Raw genomic sequence first — 23,040 nt, forward strand, 5'->3', positions numbered from 1 at the left:
GTTATATATAAATGATACTACCTTACCTAGCTAGACTTTTCCAGTTGCAGAATACCAGGCCATCATTTATATTTTGGTTTGAGCATTTCTACAATCTCCGCAGCTTTACCATGGAGGGTGCTATAGAAGTGCAACAAGTCAGTATCTTAGATAATTTCATTAGAATTTAATTTGTTTGTTTATTTAATTGATTTTCACCTGTACTAAAACTGCAAAGAAAATGAAAGGGGATATATATAGGCTTTTGAATTCTATTACAGTGAATTGATATTTGCTATTTTAGGCTTTATACGTACCCTATATTTATCAGCATTTTCTGCATCATGTGGGTATACACTTGGCTCATAAACTAAAAATTCAGGAGTGAGACCCCTAACACCTACTCCATCCAATTGCTAGCACAACCAACAAAAAGAAGTTGTATTTCTACAAGGATCTATACATACAGTTTGTAACATATAGACACATTACAATGAATACAACTATTTGGACCATTAGAAGTCATTACTCTCAATCTCAAGGTGTACGTGGCCAAATTCTATAGGACAGATTCTCTTGGCTAGCGATTAAAGCATATAATACCAAAAACTGATTTTCCATTTTCTTTCTGTTTGTGGGAGTAAACTAGTGGAGCATACCAACCCAACTGGAAAGGATCAAAGAAATAATATCATCGGGAAAATCCTTCAACATCATTTTCACCAATGAAAAATCAGATGAAGATATCACAAAGATAAGAAGCCCTTGCACCAAACCTCTACATATGCACACTAACTTCTCTACCCAAAGAAAAACAAGAGCACTTGGTGCCAATTAATTTCGCATTCTCTAAGAGTAGTCAATACACTTCCATTACTTTCAAGTCTCAAATGGCTACTTCAACAATGGCTCTGTCCTCCCCTTCTCTAGCTGGCCAAGCTATCAAGCTTAGTCCCTCTGTCTCTAACCTTCTTGGTGAGGGCCGGGTCACCATGCGCAAAACCTCAGCTAAGCCCAAGAAGGTGGTATCTGACAGCCCATGGTACGGCCCAGACCGTGTCAAGTATTTGGGCCCATTCTCCGGTGAGGCCCCATCTTACCTTACCGGAGAATTCCCCGGTGATTACGGTTGGGACACTGCTGGGCTCTCAGCTGACCCAGAAACCTTTGCCAAGAACCGTGAGCTTGAAGTAATCCACTCAAGATGGGCCATGCTTGGAGCTCTGGGTTGCATTTTCCCCGAACTGCTGGCCCGTAACGGAGTCCAGTTCGGCGAGGCTGTTTGGTTCAAGGCCGGGGCCCAAATCTTCAGTGAGGGTGGGCTAGACTACTTGGGAAACCCAAGCTTAGTCCATGCCCAAAGCATTTTGGCAATTTGGGCCACTCAGGTTATCTTGATGGGTGCAGTGGAGGGCTACAGAGTTGCTGGTGGGCCTCTCGGTGAGGTGACTGACCCGTTATACCCGGGCGGGAGCTTTGACCCATTGGGCCTTGCAGATGATCCAGAGGCTTTTGCTGAGCTTAAGGTGAAGGAGATCAAAAATGGGAGATTGGCCATGTTTTCTATGTTTGGGTTCTTTGTGCAGGCCATTGTTACTGGAAAGGGACCAATTGAGAACTTGGCTGACCACTTGGCTGACCCTGTTAACAACAATGCTTGGGCATATGCCACAAACTTTGTACCTGGAAAGTGAGCTAGGTTCAGAACTTGATAGAGTTTTAAGGGCTAGCTTTTCACAAATTGTGCGCGCAATTGCTGTGAAATGGGATTTTTCCTAATGTGCTCTTATATGTGTCGATGAAACTTGGTGGTCAATGTAAAGGAATTTATCAACTAATTTGATAAATGTCTTGGAGTACACATTTGCATGTGCGTTTTTCACCTTACCATTAAAAAAAAAACTCAATTTTCTTAGTTTTGGCAACTTAATAAATCATCACTATGCATTGCAATATAGGGGATAAAGACCCAAATACCAGAATCATGCCACCTCCTTCACCCCATCCATCTTGTCATGGGCCATATCAATTCACTGGTAATAGAATTCAAAAGAAATCAATAATAATAATAATAACAACATATACAGTAATAGTAATTGAAGTTTTCCCTAGCAAATTAAAAAGAAAATAGTAGTTGAATTTCTTTAATTTGGATGACAATAAACGTACGCGTTAAGTCTGACATATTACACAAGTAGATAAGATAAGATTTCAAATTAAAGGAGAAAATCAAGACAAATTAATGGAGATGATGAAGGAATGATGGAGGCAATAAACAAAATTTCCCAATAAGCTGGCTTAGAATTCCACTATATAAATGATCAGCTTTACGATAAAAAACCAATACATACAATTAAACACTCAATTTAATTATAATTAAGATAGCATGGCAACTCCAATCACCATCACCATCTCACATTCTTTCCGTCCCTCCATTTCTTTTGAAATTTCTTTGACTAAGGCTGTTAGCATTCTAGCAATTGTGTAGTTAGTGATGAGCATGCTTACAAATTGTAGCTTTGCTTATCTTTGGCTTGTCACTTTGATCTTTATTAGCAAAGTAGCTGTTTATATGCTAGGGGCTTATTTTGTGCTCGTCTTTGTTGGCAAAATGAGAAGAATATTTGCCTTGGAGGTGAAATTCGTGCCCCCCACAGATCACGAAAGCAGCAGAATCGGAGCTAGCTGTAATGATGAACAATCAACAAGCAGTGGTTTCAAGCAGAGTACATGTGGTATCTGCAAGGAGGATTTCAGGGACGAAGAAGCTGACTCATGCCGAGTCCTTCCTGCATGCAACCACACCTTCCATACCAAGTGCATCGACCCTTGGCTTGCCTCTCACGTAACCTGCCCAATTTGTCGACACGCTGCCTGCAGTACTACTGCAGATGACTGGTGTTAACGTAGTAGTATTATTATTGTTCATTGATTGTTTTCCTCTCAAGACGGATCTGTAGATGGGAATAATGGGATGGAAACTTTAATTTCATAATAATAAAGCATGTATTGCAGTTTAATTAGTACTTGAATAATGGGATGCTCTAGTTTTCTGTACCAGAGATACAGTTATCCATACCCTCTCAACATTCAACAATATCATTAGCACAACAATCTGAACTTTCAATTGATCCATGTTTTTTCAAGTGTGGTTGAAGTCTTGAAGAAACTCATGGTCATCATATTAATACAGTTAAACACATAATAAATCACCTACATAAACATAATACTCATGGCAACTCAAACAATGACTACTGTACAACATATATGATTGCCCAAAGCCACCAAAAGAGATTCTAGCACAGCTGCTGAACCATTTGTGAGATTATGATCGAATTACAAATAGTACCATTCATACTCAAAATTCATTATAGTTGTCAAGTACAATCCTGTTAAAGAAATTGGAAAAAGAAAAAAAAAACTAATCATAACAAGGATTATCTAACATGTCAAGAGCAAACACCCCCTATTTATGAGGATTCATGTATCCATTGTTTAGGCATTGAAGATTTGAATATTCGAAGAAGCAATGTTCTCTCCTTTCTGCCCAACTTCTTTGCACCATAGCCCCGGAAAACACCAAGCTTAAGTGCCTTTTCCCCATCTTCCAGAGTTCTTTTTCTCACAGCCACCAATAGATCCGTCCCTTGGGGACCAATTTCATTCTCCTCTTTCCCACTTTCGCATTTCTCTTTGTCCCCTGTTATTGAACTTGCACTGTTATCTGCCAATTCGTCAGATTGATGCTTGTTGTCTTCACCAGTCTCAGCTCCTCCATGGATGCCCTCGTAACCCTCAGGGCTATTGCTTCCCCACCATTTATTGGATGCAGTCGATAAGCCATCAGATGGAAATCCATATTTGAATTCATCTAAGGTTGTAACTGCTTTAGTCAAGCTTTGGGTGAGCATATTCTGGGGACGTCCAGTCTGAACATTCTTGCTTCCTTGCTGCTGCAAATTATGAGAAACTGTGATACCTTGTGATTTTGACATTTCATTATTCGGGTGTTGGGATTCACTGCATTCGAAAATGAAAGGAAACAAATATGAATGAGAACGAGGAGGAACTAAGCTTGTTCTGAATCAAAAGAGGAAATTAGCACCTTTTCACTTTTCAGGAAACTTTAATGTAACTACCAATCCGAAAATCATACTGTCAGGCAAAATCTGGTATACCACAGCTACCAAGTTAGTTCATACAAGAAGTAGCATCCATCAAGAATAATGTTATGGAGGGGAATAACACAAAAGAACAATGAAAGAAGAAAGATTTTTCATAGAACCTCAAAGATAGGTCAGAATTTGACAGTTAAATAACTAGGAAGTAAACATCACCAGAAAGCCATATCCTTAATGCATATTAATACTTGTCAGAATTTTCTTAATACATATTCAATTCCCTGTTAAAGTCTAAAGTTTGAAACCTATCTGATGCTTCATTAATGTTCTAACTTCTAAGCATGGCAATTTGAAGAGTATCCAATGATAACCCACTATTCTTTTAAACCTAAAGCATAATATCTCAAACCCAAGTAAGCTATTCCTTTTATATATGCAATCTCTCAACAGGAACAGGTAGTGGTTTTGGCCAAGACCAGATCTTTGTCTACCAATCCTAGTATTGCATAACCAATCGGTCCAATCCTAGTATAACCATACATTAGACACAGGATTAGTCGTGGCTTTTCATCTTTACAACAACACTTGAACAGACAGAAACTTGTGACATAATTAACTTAGAAAGACTAATTTGCATTGCTTTGTAGATGGCTAATCTTTTGGAACTACCTCGTTCCGAAACGATATAGCCGATACTCGAATTGATGCATCTAGACAAACGACACGTCGTTTAACATGCCTGAGCAGAACAATATTTCGCGGAAGCAATTCCATTTTCTTTTCCCAAAATAATATTTTTCGTTTCCTTTCTGCCCTCTTTTCTCGGGAACCAAACAGAAGGCAAGACATAAAGCACAAAGCAAATATAAATGAGAGAGAAAGAGTACCGAGAGCTTAATTGTAGCTGGTTGCTGCTGGCTGCAGCTCTTGTTGGTGCTTCCCTCTCAATCTCAAGGCTCAAATCAAAGCCGCGAAAGCGTTCCGGAATTGCAACCTGAATTTTGGCCTTTCAATCTCATTTGTATAGGCAACGGTGAACACGTGGCGAAATCATGTTTGTTTAACATTGACTCCTATTGCGGGACCCAAAAGTGTAGAGAACTTGCGCAAATTAAGATCCACCGTCAGATTAGACCAACAGTCTGGATTTGAAATTGGGTTTCTTTGGCATCATCCAACTTGGGTTTCCTTGGCATCAACTTGGGTTTCTTTGGCATCAACTTGGGTTTCCTTGGCATCCAACTTGGGTTTCTTTGGCATCATCCAACTTGGGTTTCCTTGGCATCATCCAACTTGGGTGTTCACTGACCCAAAAAAAAAAACTTGGGTGTTCAAATGAAAGTGAATTGGGTCTCCTCCAATTGTTTAGAGGGTACATGGAATTGTCAACTTTGGAGGCATCTGAATTGCCTCATTTTAAAGTCCGTTGAGATTTGTTTTGCTCTCTCCCTTCTTTTTGATTGTACTATATTTTGAGTTCATGAATCATAATTAGTCTGAGAACCTCTTTCTAGACAAGTTTCAGACAAATTCAAGAACAAGGTAGGGAGCAAAATCTGGTTTGACAGGTGGGTATTTTATAATCTGGCATATACTGCCTATAACACAAAAGCAGAGGTTTCAACTCCAACAACATCCTTAGAAACATCTTACGGTTTCAATGAACATTCAAAATTTTCAATTTCACATCACAAGCGGAAACAAAGATGCACAGTTAATGAATAGCAGCAATCCAGTCAGTTTCTCTTCTAATTCTAATAGGCAGTGAGTGGCAAAGAAAAATAAATAATACAAGTCACTCTACTTGATCTGCCTCATAAAAATAATTGCTGTGATATTGAATCAAAATAATTTTCACAGAATAAATTTTACTCTAACGTGGACATGAACGTGGAATGCTAAGAAGTTCAAATTCAATGGCATCTCAAGCTCCTTCCCTAGAACCCGTCTTATCTTTTCTTCCTGCAAGAATCATTGAAATTTGTAGGCCTCTGCTGAATGCTTGGTTGAAGAGCAAGCGTGTTTGGAACTCTGATACAAATGGGAACCATGACAAAATGGCTATGGGCATGAAGATGACCACTCCCATTATATAATCGTAAGCTCTTCCAAGCTCCTTTATTGAATCCCAGAATCCTAGTCCCTTAATCATCACTCTGCATGCTTGCCCAATCTTGAAAGGACAGAATAAACATTTGGTTAAGTGACTACAATTCATTAGCAAAACATATAGGGTTCAAGGTCTTAGGCTAGAGGAAATGCATGAAAGAGAAAAGAAGCACATGTTGTTAAGACATTCCTCACAAATTGATGAATCATCCCTAATTAATTCAACTTTGAGAATGCACACTTTAAATGGATGTTTTATTCGGAAAAGTTTCGGACATTTTCTCTAATCATAATTTTGACACTGGTAATTTGAAATGCAAAACTCTCAAGGCACTATTTGTTGCAGAAACTACAGAAAAGATTTAACTTACTAGAAGAAGGGCCCACCCTGTGGGCAAGAAAGCAAGGATAGCAGCAAATAGATCTGAAATAGTAAGGCCACAAACTACAAATAGGACAGTCATGACTGACATGAAGCCAAGAAAAAGAAGTGCTTTCAGAATCCTGAACATGAGCTGAAAGTCGGTGCCAAATCTTCGTCTACCCATTGAAACCATCTGACAGAAACATGTAAATGAATAAGCAACATCAGATCAAATAAAGAGGCATATACATGGTTATCCCAAAAAAAAACAAAGAAAAAGGATATGTATGTTTTCCTGTCTAATCTGTAAAGACGATTCATAGAGAAGTGGCATTTTATCTGTAACCCAGTCAAAAGACTCAAAACCATTAAACAACTTGGTACTTCAAAACATGCTTATTTGTGATTTCCATTTGCATACCTTTAAGACGAAAAGAACAGTTACCATAACTACCCAAGAAAGTGCATACACCTACAAAGAAATTGAAAATGGTTGTAAAATTTGTGCCTTAAAACTAACAATAATTGAAAGGCCAACAAGATAAAATTATAACTGAACTAAAATTATACCAGCACATGCTTGCTGCGATGAGCAATATCAAGGTGGTAAACAATTCCATATTGGAAAATAAAGAAGCGGCATGCAAGTATTATCTCAAGAACTCTTCCCCGGATAACTGTGTGTTTGAGGTGCTCCTGTTCTTCATCCCACCATGATTCCCAACTTTTGTCAGGTGAGATCCCAATACCCCCTCGATTTCCCATCCACCTCTTCCAATCCGTCCAATCATCTACAGTTTTTTGCCAGTCAAAACTGGAAGGATTGAACACAAAAGGAGCAAACAACCAGGAAGCAACCAGAAACCACATGGAGAAAGTGATGAACAAATACAGATTTGAACTCCTATAAGAACTCCCGTAGACTCCATACACAACCAGCAGAATAAGCAGCTCCAACCCTTTCACAAAGTGACTGCGTGAATACAGCCTGTAATTATCGGCAAACTTTGCATGGAAAACAACAAAACCACGGCCAGTTGCTCGGTATTTAGATCCTCCATGTAAGATTGTCCTTCCATAGTAATGTGCTTTTGTTCCTAGTTGGAATGTGAAGAAAACAGAGGCCAGCTGCAGCTGCATGATGATGAAATCACCCAAGGCAGTGCGGAACCCTTTCTCCAGGCCAATTTCCATAACCATGGGAAGCACCAGCAACAAACCCAGTTGAAAGACAGACTGGGTAGCCAAAGCTTGTTCAAAGGCCTTGGTCTCATGTATGATCGGGTTGTCCAGGATCTCACTCTCCAGTCCACTCATAACCATGTATAGACGTCCATATAAAAACACATATACAGTCAGCACAGTTACCTGAAACAACATAATATCTGTTCAAGCTGCAATACATTAAAATACGACACTCCAAGCAACATCTACACATTAGGCCAACACCAACCAAAACAAATCTCAAAATCACCCATCCTATTGATATAAAACTTAGATTCAACCATTTTAGTTGTATAGTACGACTGACTTCTTTATCAGCTGCCCCATTAATCAATAATAAAATAAAATAAAAAAAACTCTAAATTACTAAATAAATATTGGTAAGCACCTAAATCAACACGCAGTTGGCCTGAACCTCTCATCTACATATGTATTGGTAACATCTATTATGGTTGTACAATCACTTAAAACTCTGATCCCTTCACATGAATAAATATCAGCCAATGTAGTCTTTAGAAAAAGGATGCTTTAACCAAGTGCAAAGACTTGTAATAAAATCCAACATATTGTCTACAGGTAACCTACTAGAAATAATAAGTAAATTAATAAACAAAAGAGATTAGTTTGGCTAACATACCATACTACTAAAATAGAATCCAACTGTTGTGAAGTAAAAAGACAGCATTCTAAAGAAATCGAACCGACGCCCAAGCCGATAAACATCACGGCTAAGTGTCTGCTCTCCATTTCCATTTGCAACCTTAGCCTCAAAAAGTGATATTTGATTCATTCCCACATCACGCCCCTTGCCTACTTGGATATACTCGTGGTGGGTTATAAATCCTCCACGCATAATTGAATTATACCCTGAAGACATTAACACAATTAGTCAATCTAGACCATACTTATTAGTCTGGGATTCTCATGAATGAAAAATTACCTGCAAATATATCCTCGCTCAAGTTAATTACTTTTGAAGCTTTGCTTATGCCACCCCTTGTTATGTGGAAGATTCTGTCAAATATATCAGGATGACCATAATGGAACCGTACTCTGTCGAGTTAGAATGTCATTAGAGAGATACCAGAATGGTTATAAATTCTCAAAAAAAAGAATGGCATATAAATAGTTATAAAAGGTGATGCAGTATTATCCCACTTCATTAAGTGGTCCTTCCCCTCCCCCAAAAAAAGAAAAAAAAAAAAAAAAAAAAAAAGAGCAACCCACAGAAAAGAAATGGAAGGACAGAACCAAGAAAAAGAAAGAAGATGCACATAGATAGTGAAAATTCAAGCTGAAATGTGGCTTCAAGTCGAATGTAATTTAAGGTTTACCTCAGTGGATTTGCCAAAATTCGTTGGCCAATAGTTACAAAACTAGTCTCTTGATTGGACATGAACCAAGCAAGTGATGAAACACTGTAGATTGAGGAGGAAAAAGAAAAATAAGTAGATAACAATACAGTTGCCACTAATTTGTAGAACATATCTGCCCGCTATACCTGTCATAGCAGTCATAAAGGTCCAATAAATTTTGAAGAGATATATTAAAGGCTGACCTTCCAGTGAATATATGCTCCCTTAGACCCAATATTGTGGGTTTTCGTTGCCCACGGCGAGACTTTAGAAATTCCTCCAACACATTTCTCATTTTGAAGGCTTCTTCAAAGTAATTATCCTGGAAAAAGGATAAAAAAATAATAATAAAAAAAAAAAAGAATAAAACACCTTTTTCCTTACAGCGATAAGAAAACACAACGAGTCACTTTGTAATCTAATTTTACATTAAGGCATAAGGAGAGCCACCTGATTCATGTCTATTGTCTGCAGAGCTTCCCCACGAGTAAAGATAATGGCATGATTTTGATTTTCAGGTTTTCCTTCACCAATTATTGTTGGAGGGCCTGGAAGCTTGATGCGGTATATTTCCTAGCAATGCACACATCCCATTTGTCACCTCCCTTGACCAGAACAGAAAGCAGAGAGAGAGAGAGAGAGAGAGAGACAGACAGACAGAGATTTAGAACTAGTAGTTTTTTTTTTTTCTTCCATACCTCATCCCATTTGTCCCACCCCTTGACCAGAACGGAAAAATAAAGTTTTTGGGATTTTCCATTCACCGTCACCTCTCTTGTATCTATGTAAGCAACACGTAGAGATGGATACCTACACAAAATTTGCATATTTTAAAGATGCTATCAACGATTTAAATAACAAAGGAAACCACATATTGTTCATCTTATGGTGATATTGACTCACGTTAGCATCAGCTTGAGAATATTATTGTAACAACTTTTGTCTCGAGCTTCATTGGAATTTTTCTGAGCACCAAAGACCTGACAAGAAACTACATAAGTAAACTTCAAATCTGCCAGAGCTTGTGCAGCCTTATCATCTTTTTCACCAAATTCCATGTTTTGATAGCCTGCAAAATAACAATTTGCTACTTTATTAGCTTTTACAAAACTTTGGTACCAAAGTCAGGAACATTGATCTGGAGTTGAAACACAGTATCTGTGACAGAAGGCACTAACCACTTTCTCCTGATGTTTCCAGGACACATTGAAGGTCTAGAGCTTGCCTATAGTACATCATCCCTCTCACTAGCAGAAAAATATAGATAGAAATTTTAAGTTCATACATGTAAATGAAACTTCTACAAAAGACAACATTACTAATAATCCGGACCTGTTCTAGAAAGTGTCTGTCCCCTGTAAGATACCCACTGACGAGTTAACTCCGACTTGTCCTTAGAGGAATACTCAATTTTAGGGTCATGTATGCGATCCAGGAAATTTGTCCATTCATCTAGTTGGCAGTCATGGTTGGTTGGCAGGTGTAAGTTCATATATTCCAAACAACGAAAAGAATGACGTAGAAATGCGACTAAAACCCACCAGGATATATTTTCTGCAGGTAGAACAAAATTGAGATTCCATCCTCATTTTCCTTTGTAAGTTCTTCATCAGAATAAAGGACATCTTCCTTGTAATAAGGAGTCAGAACACTGAACCATAAATCAGGAAAAAGAAATTTGATCTTATAGCTGCAATTATTAGAAGACCACCACAAAATATATGGTTGATAAAAATATGCATCCTTTCATATTATACAGACCCCGAATCACTTGAGCAAATCTAGAAATTGGTAAGAGATGCATATCTTGAAAAAAAATTCAACATGTCTGTACAAAAACTATATTGATCCTTCACCTTTAACCTAATTTCAGAAATTTGTCAGTTGTCCAAAAAGGATTGCTTTTTCATGAATCTCCTATTCCATTTAGCAACCTAAAATTTTCCATTGACAAACTTAGTGTTCATAATGACTAACCTAAAGGAGAGCATGTCACGAACTTTCGGAGCACGGGGCATGTTCATGAATAAGGAGTTCGCAAAGAAAGTAATGCGCCTGCGAGCTTCCAAGTTTTGAGGCACATTGATGGCAGATTCCTTGACGGTCAAAAGCAAATGAAGCCTAACGACCTATATTAATGTAGAGGAAAATAAGACCAAAAGATCCTAGATGTTCAGTTAATGTCTTTAATGAAAGTATATCCGCCAAAGCTACCTTCTCTCTCCAAGATGTTTGTTGTGTAAGGGATATGCCTATCTTTTGAAACCTTTGCTCCTTCTTGGCATTTTGACCATCTATGTAGTGAGCTGCTTCTAGGATTCTGCAAAGAGAAGAGGAAAACCATTAACATACAAGAGACAGAAAGGCCCATTTGGTGGTGAAATACAACATTTTTTGTTCTGTCTCCAGTATGTATTTATTTCTCAGTACTTACTCGTGGCCATTGATCATCACATCCTGCGTGATAATCTCCATGATATCTTGAAGGACATTGATTATCTGACGCTCAGCATTCTCATCTTCAGCCACCTGTCAACATACCAACTAAAGTACTCAGACAAAACTAGTACAATGTCCCGACAATGTCTATCAGTACACTACTGAAAAACTCAGCATTGGAAAAAAAAAAAAAAGAAAGGCAGTGAAGGAAGTATTACCAAAAGTTTTAGAAATTTCTCCAACCTCTCGCTAAGATATGGCAGCCCACTCATGCGGAAATTAGTCAAAAATTTCCGCTGCTGTATACTACTGTCTACTTCATAACATATCTGCTTTACAATCCTGTTATTTAAGAAAAAAAAAAATTCATGATGTTTTTTATAAAACAAGGGTAGGGAGGATTTTGTTTTGTTTAATTCAACAAAAAGATATAAATGAGCAGGTGGTGGTTATCTATGAAATTCAAGCTGGTATGTTTCTGACTTACATCTTATCTGCTTCCACGTCCAGAAGGCAAACTATAATATCCCTAAGTGTCTCGTAGCATTCAATTACTGCTGAGTACATATAATCATCACTCTTAATCTTCCTAAATAAATCATCATCCGCCTTCCCCGTAAAATCTTTTGCCATGTCTAATGCTATAGGAATCTTCGCATGTGAAAACAAAATATGAGTGATAGATGGAGTTTGAGCATAGAATTAATATATGGAGACATGCAGAGTGTATACCTTACTAGCAAGTAAAAAAGGAGGCCACTGGACAACGGACACATCACTTGAAGAATAAGGAACAAGCAGCAGATCTCTGTCTCTGAATGGTTTGAAGTCAAAGGATATAATCAGAAACTTAAATTGTTGTATGGTTTACAGAGCAAGAAGTAGTAGGTCTGTAAAAGAAAAATGAGTAGTTCTATTGGTACCCACCCCCATTCAACTTTTTTCTCTGAAACCCAACCCAACACAGCAGCCCTACCCCAGCCCCTCCCCTCTCTCTCTCTCTCTCTCTCTCTCTCTCTCTCTCTCTCTCTTCCTTCTCCACTGGTGGACCTCCCAACAGAGCAGATTGGAAGCCGGCAAGGTCACCAGATCGATCTGTGCCAGGTTGGAGGTCAATGAAGGGAGAGTAGGAGAAGGAAAGAGAAAGAGAGGGAAAGGAAAGAGAGGGGAAGGGCCTTTTGGGGTGAAGAGGGGAGGGGTGGGGTGGCTTCTTGGTTTTCTTTTTTTAATTTTCCTTGATTATTTTTTTTTCTTTTTATCAAAGGTAAAATAGGACTTTAAGAAATAGGGAGTATAGTGAGCAATTTAGGGGGTATTAATAGAATTTCTAAAGAAAAAATTACAGAGCAAGAAGCAGTCATAACCTATTGCTGATCAGGTCTTCCAATCGCATAGAATTTATGAATCCATTCCACACACGAGAGAAATTGGCAATGTTCTTTCGTTCGAGTGACTCATCCTGCCATGTCAAAGTGTTTAGTTATAGCCAAATACATAGAGTATGAAAGGCTCCAAGTCATGTTTGTGTAATTGACAAGAAGCGCCAAACAAATTACCCATATATGTATTTGGTATGCAAGTCATTTATATCTGGTACGGAATACAATATGTGGAAAAATAATCAACTGAAATTGCATGTACTAGAGAGCAATATGAAAACACTGGTTAAAGTTAGTACCACCAAGTGTTTTTTCTTTTTGGTCTCCTTAATGGTTGACGGCATAAGGCGATCACTGAACGCTGAAGGCACAGACTCAAATCTGGACCGCAGCATCCCAAGGGTCCGTATCTGATAGACAACATATGGAACAAAGTGATCAGTGGGAAGAGAAACATTGATCCCAGCTGAGACAGATATTTATACTTATACAAGAAAATACTTACAAAGAAAAACAGAGAATAGTAAATATAAAGTGAGAATAAATTTGCCACTGACCTCACCCAAATGGCTGAAGGCTCCGTGAATCCCACCAAACAGAGTAGAATATATTGCATACCATATTTGTGCATCCATAAAATAAACCTATGTACCAATAAATCATTGCAAAGTGGTAAACAGCATAACAGTGTACCAGAAATGCACATTTTAGCAGATGACAGTTTTCACTCAAACAAATTCTTCCCCGATTTACTTACCAGGACAATTGGAGCCCATATTGCAATAACAACACCCATATTATGAGTTACTACATCAGTTCCAAACGTGACTTTGTAGTTAGCACAGGCTACAGTTGCAGACAAAATAAAAGTAAAAATAGTAAAACAAAGTTTGACATATTACCATTTGGAAAGAACTCATGCCATTGATAATTATCAATATGCATCTCCATTACCAACTTTGTTGGTCCAACAAGCGGCAGTATCTATTACCAGAAATGTACAAATACAGCTTAGAAAAATTCTAAATTCAACAGAACCTCAAAAGAAAAACAAGCTTTACAGTAACCGAAACATGATTCTAAAAGGTTTACTTAACACACCCCAGCAACCTGAGTGCTTATTCCCTAGTTCTAAGACCTGGTATACATGAATTCAGTATCTGAGCATCAACTTGTGAACAGAAAGGTTAAAGAAGCTTTACAGTCTATTTATCATGTATACAAATATGATTATTCATACAAATGAATGCTTCATGCTTCACAAATTGACACGGTAAATAATTCTTTTCATTTCCTAATTAGAAAAAAAAAAATGCTGTTATTGGGATATAGGTGGATAACATTAGGAGACAATGGTGGCAGAAAAGTTAAGGAACAACATTAAGATAAAATAAAAGAGGTATAGAAGTTTGAGTTCAGGCTCGTGGAGTTGAGGACTCTTGTTGCTGGCTAAGATTAGAAATCATATGATACTCTTTACATATGTTGCTTCTGATTGTCCACAATAATCTTTTTCACTGGCCAATGATAACAAATTCATGTAATTTAAAATTTCATCATTCCACCTTCCTCAATGAATCTATTACTTACTTTCTCATAATTTCTAAGGTTAATCTATGGTAATCTTCAAATATGACTTATAACTGATGTAGAGAAGCAAAAGTAAAAATATGTACTGCCAATCTCATTACATGGTGGGATAAGGCTGGACATTATTTGTGGTTCAAGGATTTGATATGTGCAACAGGATTACAGCCAAGAGTTGAGCCAGGAATAGGTTAGGTGGGCAAGGATAATGAGAAAATATGCCAAGCTATCTTCAAGAATGCAATTAACCTTCAGGTTAAGGTTGTCAAGATGAACTAATATGACTTATGATAAGTATGGTATTAGATTGAGAGGATTCTAGACAAGAATGTTTGTGGTTTAAAAGCTTCCAAGATTGCAATGAAATAAATATGCATGCATGTGAACATGAATAAGAAACAGAAAATAAAATGCAAGGGTTTTCAGATCAGAAAAATAATATTTAGAGAAATCACCTCAACATAGTAGCTGAACGCCAGTTTGCTGATTAGCAGCATGATCCAAAACAATGTATATCTGATCAAATAAAAAGGTAATTCTGTTAGATCAGCACATCAGTACCAGAAATCAAATATCCAAAGTAATGATTAATGAGTAGAAAGACAAACAACAAAATGGCAAACCCCTCAGGGATTTACCCACACACGTTCAACACCCAACTCTCAAAATGTGAAGAATAAATAACAAATGAAGACTTTTTTTTTCCCTTACTTCAGCAGTGAGAAGATGTCCTCATGCATGCCTCTTCCTACATACAGTTTTGGCTGCAGTATGGCCAGAAACATGTAAAGAACATTTAAATTAGCCCTAACTAAATCACAAAGAATAAACAAAAAATAAATATTTACAACAAGCATAAGAAAACAAGAACTTTGGTTATCAAAGCAGGACATTCTTGCCTGAGCCCACCACATAAAAAAAGTGACAATATGCCAGTTTGAACGCTCTATGTGTCTCCGTAAAGGTGGAAGAAAAAATAGCATAGCAGCCAATATATTAGGAACCATATAGATTGCAACAGCATAATTATAAAATGACTGATTCCGCCAATCCCCAGCCCAACTGCTGAAGAATTTCAGTAGTCCTGTAGGATTCTGCACAGAACTAGAATAACCAATAGGGAAAACCACAGCCCACACAACAGCTACTGCAAATTTCAAGAGGTATCGTAGTATTTGAGTGAATCTCAAACTCTTCCAGGCCCTCCAACTAAGAATTATATCCAGAGTGGCTGCAGAACATAGATACACAAGATAAGAAAGTGAAAAGGAAAAAAAAATATCACTAAATTGATTGCATGACAGTAGAACAGAATACAATTGCTATACATTATATCGAAACAACTCCCAGGAACTCCCACCACAACATAATATGCAAAAAAAAGTCTAATATTTAAGGTATCACCATTACCTTGTAACAAATTGAGGAAAGCATAAGTAATGAAGATGCTTAAAACACTTCTGAAGACATCCGCATCAAAAAAAGCAGTGAGAGATCCAGAAGGACTCCATGCAACAATAACCATAGCCTAAAAGTCAGAATAATAGTGAGGCACATTCCTTAAAGAGAATTCTCAAGAAATAAAAGGAAATAATTACTTCAACCTCCCCTGAATTTTGTTTAAAATACACTCTTTATGTATTTGGGAATTTTACCAACCTCCCTTTTGTTCATGAGTTGCAATTTTGGCACATATGGAAAAGCTCCCCTAAAGGTCAAGTCTCAAGATAACAATGCTTCCCCCAATACATTTTCCAAGCAGGCAGAAATTTCAAAAATTTCCATATAATACCCTCAGCAGTAAGGATGTCAACAGTTTTTTCTTAACCAACAAAACCCTCAGCATCATCCTATTTTATCTCCATTTACTTAAATTACAAGCACATAATCAATCTTTAAGAATACCTGGAAAGCCAATATAAAGAATATCCACATTCGATCAAAACTTCTATACAAGTGGAAAAATGTTCGGACTTCAACAAAATTTGTTTTTGGCTTCCTCCTCCCGCCAGCAGATTGATTTGGCCTCTGTCAAACATATATGAAAATCAAACAACTCTATTACAAAATTCATATGCATGTAGACATATGTTATGTTTATGATGTAAAGTATGGGCACACATGCATGCACATGAGTGTATACACAGGCAATAATTTTTTTTGAGAAGAAACATAATTTTTTGATCAAACAAGCGAGAGGTACACCAACAGCAGAAGTCCAATTCATATGAAAAGATTGATATTTTAATTAAATTGTTTCCAAACATGTCTAAGTTTTTAGTTGACCCACCCCCACCCAAATAAATAAACAGACAAACAAACAAAGATAAGTACCTCATTTGGAAGTTGTATCCCATCTGAATGCCTAAAAAAATCTGCTTTAGGGTCCATTGGCCACCCTAGCTTAAAGCATTTTTCAGACCTAGAAAGAACGAACAGCCCTTTCAGCTATTTTATATCTGAATGGAGTGTGACAAAATTTACCTTCCAAGATACTAACCAAAAGTATTCATTTAGATCATCATAATTTCTCCATCTTGAATGACTTGCCTTGCCCATTTTGTTTCTCTTTGCTTCCTTTGCAACAAAAAGAAAATTTGAATTCTCAAAAACGAAATTGTAATAAAGATGCCTTGCATCAAGTAATACAGGCAGTAGAATACCATCTTACCTTGTACAAGACCTGGTAGATAGGAGTTATAACTTCTCTTAGAAAATATTCTTCATCGCGTGCTGTTGTTTGGTATGTTTCTCCACTAACAGGATGAGCATTGCTATATAAAATTCCATATACCTCGTTGGCCATCTTAAACAATTAGGAAACAAAAGTTATTGCCCAGTCTTGAAGATTTTTGGTACATATAAAAGTTAAAACTTAGGAAACAATTGTGTATTACTAACAAGCATGATTCATTAACAATTTTACCATATAATATTTACGCTTGTCTATATATTGTAGACAAGAGAGCTGTAGAATCAATTACCAAGTAAACTATTTTTTTCCCAAGAGAACAAATAATGTGCATACTCTTTCTTCAATGAGTAATAATTAAATTAACAGTTGAGTGACTAAAATCAAAGTTGGATTATATTTACAATATTTTTTTTTAGGCTCCATTTGTGCTATAACTTCATCTGGTGGGGATTGACATTCCAAAGAGTCATCACTATTTAGAAGGATTTTGTTTTGTTAGATAGCAGAAGCTATAGTCATTTATACTTGTGTCATGAACCTGAATAAATTTATTGACTAGTCTATTCACCTCTGCAGTCTCATGACATCTCTCTCTCTCTCTCTCTGAGTAAAATGATTTTCTATTACACAGTTTACATTTTAAGAACCAAAGATCTATAATGGTATATAACAAGTATTTTTCTTATAACGAATGTAATATATTTTATTAATATGAACTTGCAAATAAATCTTATTAGTAATATAAATTTCTGTAGTTATTCAGTTAGTAGCTTTGATGTTGTCATGACAAGTAAGTTTACTTAGTATTTGGATGGAAGAAACAAGTTTTAACTAGTGATTTCACCACTTACACTGTTGTAGTGATTTTTATTTTTACTTTGCAATTCATTAGTAAGTACTTTTCGTCTTTCATGTTCTTCGACTTGTGTTTTAATAGATGGTTTACTTGTAAGAAGGTTTCCCCGCTAAAAAAAGAGTTATGATAAGAAGAAACCAAGAAAATAGTAGAAATGATTCAAAGACGGCTATTGCCAAAAGGTTTTACCTTGAGATGGGGCCATGATAAAAACAGTCGGTGGAAAAAAAAAAAAAAAACCAGTAATAATAAATAGGAAAAGATGTCCATGATTTAGAGAAGAAAGGAAGTTTCCTGGTGCAATTAAACTAAATATAATATTAGACATTCAAGAAATAAGCACAATTTTATGATACGAAACTCTGCAGACCATTAATAACGCTTCACTACTATGAAAAGAAAACATACATACATTATGGAAAATGTAGCATAAGCATTCAGGCATGAATCGAATGTTTGAAGCTTCACCCCATATGAGAAGATAGAGTGCTGAGTAAATAAGTTCCAATTGCTGTCTGTTTGAACCTTCAGGGAACCTGAAAATTAGGGCGAAGAGAGAGAGAGAGAGAGCACCAACGAAAATTTTTAGTGCTGAAATGGTACCAATTGTATATGAATTGAACTTTTATGGGCATCAAGTTTTAATTTGATAGTAATCACATCACTCACCTAATCTTTGTTTTACAATGCAAATAGTTATACCATGAACGATAATTCTTAAATAATTTTTCCATCAAATGCTGTACAGTGCCACTCTTCAACTGCAATAAGATCTCTGTTAATCTTTAATGATCACATAACAATGAAAGCTAACGACTACAATTAAGCAAATTGAGAGCATATGAAACTCAAAAGAAATAAACATAAAGTATATCAAAGGAAATATGATTTACCTCTGTGTAATTTTCAAGATCTCTATGTCTTACATCAATGTTGGCAAGTAGCAAGATTAAGTGTTCCCTCTGATTTGCCACATTTCCTTTCTTCATCCCCCAAAAAGATAAGACAATGTAGTAAGAAAATCCAGCATTTTCCTTGTCAAAGAATCATACATGATAGAATAAATACTTCTAGCACTAGTCTATTGAATCAAAGAATTATTGTGAATGCCAAGTTGCCAGTCATAGAGCCATAAGATCCGAGGTTTTAGATGCACACGGCCATCTAGTCTATCCATTATTATTTTTAATAGTATCATTTAATAATTCCATTAATAGACATTATATTATCCATTGTTATTGACCTACATTAATTTCCACATACAAGTCAGACACGAGTGGTCCAGTGGTAAGAGCTGCCTTTTAACAAATGAAGATCCAGATATTAAGATAATTCCTTTTAAAAAACTTAAACATGGTGCTGGGAGCCTATACAGTCAAGCCAGGTTTAGGGTTAGCATACCAATACAAGTTTCAGATCTATGGCAAATATAGAGTAAAGTCAAATGCAAGAGACAGGCATTTAGGGCACCGGTTACCTGAAACCCAAAAATAGAGGAAAGCCAATCGAGAATATCATAGTCAGGTTTAATCCTCTCTGTAGGCATTGTTGACCTATCATCAGGGTTCTCAGGTTTAAAATGCATTCTTGGCATTGGAAGATTATTCACATTTCGTAGAGCACGAAGCGCTGCTTTGATCTAATATTTTTCAGGAGAAAATAAGGGGTTAAAGCAGTAACCAAGAGAGAAAAATTAGATCTTCACGAAACTAAATTGGAGAGGAATGAAAATCACATGGACTGCATACAACCTCAGGAAGTTCCATAACTGCTGGTTTAACCCCAACAACAGTATTTAACGGAAGTATGTTATAGTTTACATACTGATGATCCGTTTTCCTCTTGACATCTTCTGCAATTCTCTGTATCTGCAATGACAAAAATTAATAGAACGGCCATGTTTTCAGTACCTTCTATGCCAAAATGTCAACTAAGAACTTGAGAAATCCCCAAATCATACAAATCAAACCTTTTGATCAATTTGAGATTGAGGCACCACTGTCTTGAGCACATCATATAGTACCGTTGCAATCTGACAATTCTTAGTCATCTCTTCCCTTCAAGAGTTAAATACCAAAAATATAAGATACAATGAATAATGTGATTAGCAAAATAAAGGTAGCATGTCAACAATTCAAAGACAAGCCTTACGGTTTTTTTGTATATTCCCCATCCTTGATATTATTCTTATAGAATTCCTGGTAAAAATTCATGATTTGTTTTGTATCAGATTGACCACCAACATTTTTTGTATCTTCTTCTTCCTGCAACGAAGAGAATTGTAGAAGTATAATCACTTTCATTCACTTTCAGAAGCTCCCAAATATAATATGAATTTTAGTCATGATGATGAATTAGTATTACAACAGAAGATTATTATAAGTCCAGAAATTATCTTTTATCTCAATCTAGAACTTGATTTGCAGTTTGCAATTATGAAAACCATTAACAATTTAAAGGTTTACCTTTTCAAGTCTGTGCAAAAGAAGCGTCTTAAACTGGCGAACACCGCGCCCACTTGATGTTGGATCCATTGTATGCGCCTTCTCAAATCCATGGAAGCGGCCTGATTGAACAAAATATATCAAAATAACAGACATTAATATTTTTTTGCGACTACCATCAAGAAAATACTTTCTGCTATTCTCAAAACATAAATACAGTATATTACAAATAATAATGAAATTAAGTATTGAGCTAAGCAGGAACAGTTGACATGAAGAATATTAAGATTCTATCCTCATTGAAAAAATAAAATAAATAAAAAACTTCTTAATATGTAATAAAAAGCTTGTTAAAATTCTCAGTCATATGTTCTCTCTTAGTTCTATTTATAATCAATATGCACGTCTAAGGTACCATAATCCAAAAGCACCAGAACAATACATCGCATGCAGACAATAAAATTTATCATAAATGCTAATTTAAAAGAAAACAGTAGTAGAATGACAGAATGTGACCCACATTTTAGTTACAGAATGTTTGCATGTTTGTGCATGAATGAATATACAAGACAAAGACCTCAGCTAATCCGTTATCAGATGACAGTAAAACGACTTTTCATGACAGCATGCACATTGGATAAACATTCAACTCAACAAAACCTCATCTACCAACTGAAATGCCATTTCAGTTGGTATTCATAGAATGTCAACTGCAGAGAATGTCATTTCACTCTATCATCAGAAAATAGGTATATCCAACTGAGATGCAAGTTTATTACTGTGACTAAGTTGTACAGCATTCATCTACCAACCATTTCCATTCTCCTTTATCAGCTCGTGGGACGGGTGATTGAGGCCAAAGATAACATGCCCATCAAAAGTTTTCCGGGGTGACGTTCCTGACTTTCTTTACAATGTGATATTCGGTTCCAAACATTGAATTCATTTATAAAATGAACTGAACTGAACTACTGAGTTCATGCAAATGAATTGAAATTTTTTTTTTTTGGGTCATTTGGTTCCAATCAGTATGTTGAGTTATATATCTTGAAACTCATCAGTCAGTCCCCACCTATATTCAATATGCATCACAAATTCACAATCACAAACACCATGTATACTAATCACTAAGAGCAAAAACAACAAGAGGCAGAGAGAGCAACAACATACAGAGGTAAGCAACCCTAGGGTTGTTCTTCTCAATTTCATTAGCTACACGGAAGATGGGGGAAATGGAGGCAAGGCACGACGGCACGACTCCGCTGTCGATGGCGTCGCCGTCCTCGTTCGGCAAATCCAAAACCCTGGTCTGCGACCTCGTCATACTCCTCGACGACGACCTCGGCGGCACCAGATCGTTCTTGGTCCCGCTGGAGCTCGCCATTGGGGAAAAGCACCGCCAATGTTGATTTTGGTTTCAGCTTTCACTGGTTTTGATTTTGATGTTGTCTTGGTACAAACGAGAGGGGTCATCTTTTTGGGTATTTGTACACAGAGAGAGAGAGTAATGAGTATAGATACTTTGGGAGAGAGGTGGGGCAAAGTGGGTTTTGCTCTGAAAGCAAGAAAGGAATTGGGTGACGAAGTGTTTTGGTTTCAGACTCTTTTTGGGTGCTTTTGCTTTTGCAGTTAGCACTGAGGATTTGATAAACTAATCAACAATGGCCAGCGGCCCAGAGCTTTTTCTGTTTGTGCTTCCTTTTTGCTTCTTTTTATAATGCTGGAAGTAATTCTCAGTGGAACAGGGCGGGAACTGTGTAACTGTGCAAGAAGAAAGCGAGTGACGTGGAAAATATACAGCAAAGTCTTTTGTATTTTTTTTATTTCAACCTCAATTTTGCTCAATAATATTCCTTTTTGGGCTTCTTTTTTTCAGCCCAAAACGTGATCCTCGAACAGACAAAGAATCGCGTGGTGCAAGCTGCTCTCTTTTTTTTTTTTTTTTTTGTTATGAACAGTTTCAATACAACCGGTTGATAGTTTCAACCTAAAATCTTATCAAAATGATATTATACAAATGCCTTCTTTTTTGGCTATATACTGTGAACAAAACAACACAAAAGTACACTCATTTGAAACCACATCCACCGTAATTTTTTATAAGTTAATGTTGAACAGTTTTAACCGTCAAGTAGAACGAAAAATGGCTGTACATCATATAAGTCACATGATGATTACTCAACATGATGGAAGCATCCATTGGAAAATGTAGACCCTTGTTCATGGGCTAATTCAATAGTCTTTAGGTTAAGAGGTTTGTAAACTAAGAAATTGGGCTTTATAGATATCAGGTTCTTAAAACAAATAAACTAAAAGAATAAATCACCAATTATTGCAGTTTTTTGCAAGTATAAATGTGGAGAAAAAAACTAAATAAAAGAAGTTGGGTCAAAAAAATAAAATAAAATAATTGTGTTCAAATACACCCACACTTAACAAAAAAAATGTAATATTAATCACTTAAATATAAAAGAAAAATAAACTCATA

At 36.6% G+C, this 23,040-nt stretch overlaps 3 protein-coding genes across 4 annotated transcripts; 1 reads left to right on the forward strand and 2 right to left on the reverse strand.

Annotated features, from left to right (window-relative positions):
• The first annotated feature begins 773 nt into the window (after positions 1-773).
• On the forward strand, positions 774-1,894 carry LOC147287790 (chlorophyll a-b binding protein, chloroplastic-like). The gene has a single exon (XM_086242655.1). The coding sequence runs from the start codon at positions 870-872 to the stop codon at positions 1,671-1,673; it is 804 nt and encodes a 267-aa protein (XP_086098781.1). The 5' UTR covers positions 774-869; the 3' UTR covers positions 1,674-1,894.
• A 1,379-nt stretch (positions 1,895-3,273) lies between these two features.
• Positions 3,274-5,113, reverse strand: LOC147287791 (uncharacterized). 2 transcript variants are annotated; one of them, XM_086242657.1, is made up of 3 exons: positions 4,988-5,109; positions 4,085-4,148; positions 3,274-3,999 (listed from the first exon to the last, which is right to left on the reverse strand). In XM_086242657.1, the coding sequence occupies exon 3, from the start codon at positions 3,972-3,974 to the stop codon at positions 3,450-3,452; it is 525 nt and encodes a 174-aa protein (XP_086098783.1). In that variant the 5' UTR covers positions 3,975-3,999; positions 4,085-4,148; positions 4,988-5,109; the 3' UTR covers positions 3,274-3,449. The 2 variants fall into 2 exon arrangements, with proteins under 2 accessions (XP_086098783.1, XP_086098782.1); XM_086242656.1 differs by lacking the exon at positions 4,085-4,148 and having other exon boundaries at positions 4,988-5,113.
• A 642-nt stretch (positions 5,114-5,755) lies between these two features.
• On the reverse strand, positions 5,756-22,198 carry CALS7 (glucan synthase-like 7). Its single transcript, XM_086239889.1, has 42 exons — positions 21,723-22,198; positions 20,574-20,674; positions 20,260-20,372; positions 20,078-20,165; positions 19,860-19,976; positions 19,586-19,747; positions 19,002-19,091; positions 18,778-18,869; positions 18,521-18,644; positions 17,229-17,363; positions 17,058-17,134; positions 16,892-16,979; positions 16,463-16,585; positions 15,968-16,085; positions 15,457-15,788; positions 15,269-15,321; positions 15,013-15,073; positions 13,873-13,954; positions 13,728-13,777; positions 13,528-13,614; positions 13,270-13,380; positions 12,956-13,050; positions 12,324-12,405; positions 12,079-12,242; positions 11,810-11,933; positions 11,587-11,681; positions 11,367-11,472; positions 11,130-11,281; positions 10,694-10,803; positions 10,485-10,604; positions 10,331-10,399; positions 10,056-10,221; positions 9,851-9,962; positions 9,603-9,725; positions 9,356-9,474; positions 9,132-9,215; positions 8,738-8,850; positions 8,435-8,664; positions 7,144-7,941; positions 6,995-7,045; positions 6,581-6,766; positions 5,756-6,273 (listed from the first exon to the last, which is right to left on the reverse strand). Exons 1-42 carry the CDS (start codon positions 21,934-21,936, stop codon positions 6,025-6,027), a joined length of 5,766 nt encoding a protein of 1,921 aa, XP_086096015.1. The 5' UTR covers positions 21,937-22,198; the 3' UTR covers positions 5,756-6,024.
• Between the last annotated feature and the right edge of the window lie 842 nt (positions 22,199-23,040).

The sequence above is a fragment of the Dryas octopetala genome, chromosome 4 (genome assembly GCF_963921425.1).
Source record: "Dryas octopetala chromosome 4, drDryOcto1.1, whole genome shotgun sequence".
NCBI lineage: Eukaryota > Viridiplantae > Streptophyta > Magnoliopsida > Rosales > Rosaceae > Dryas > Dryas octopetala.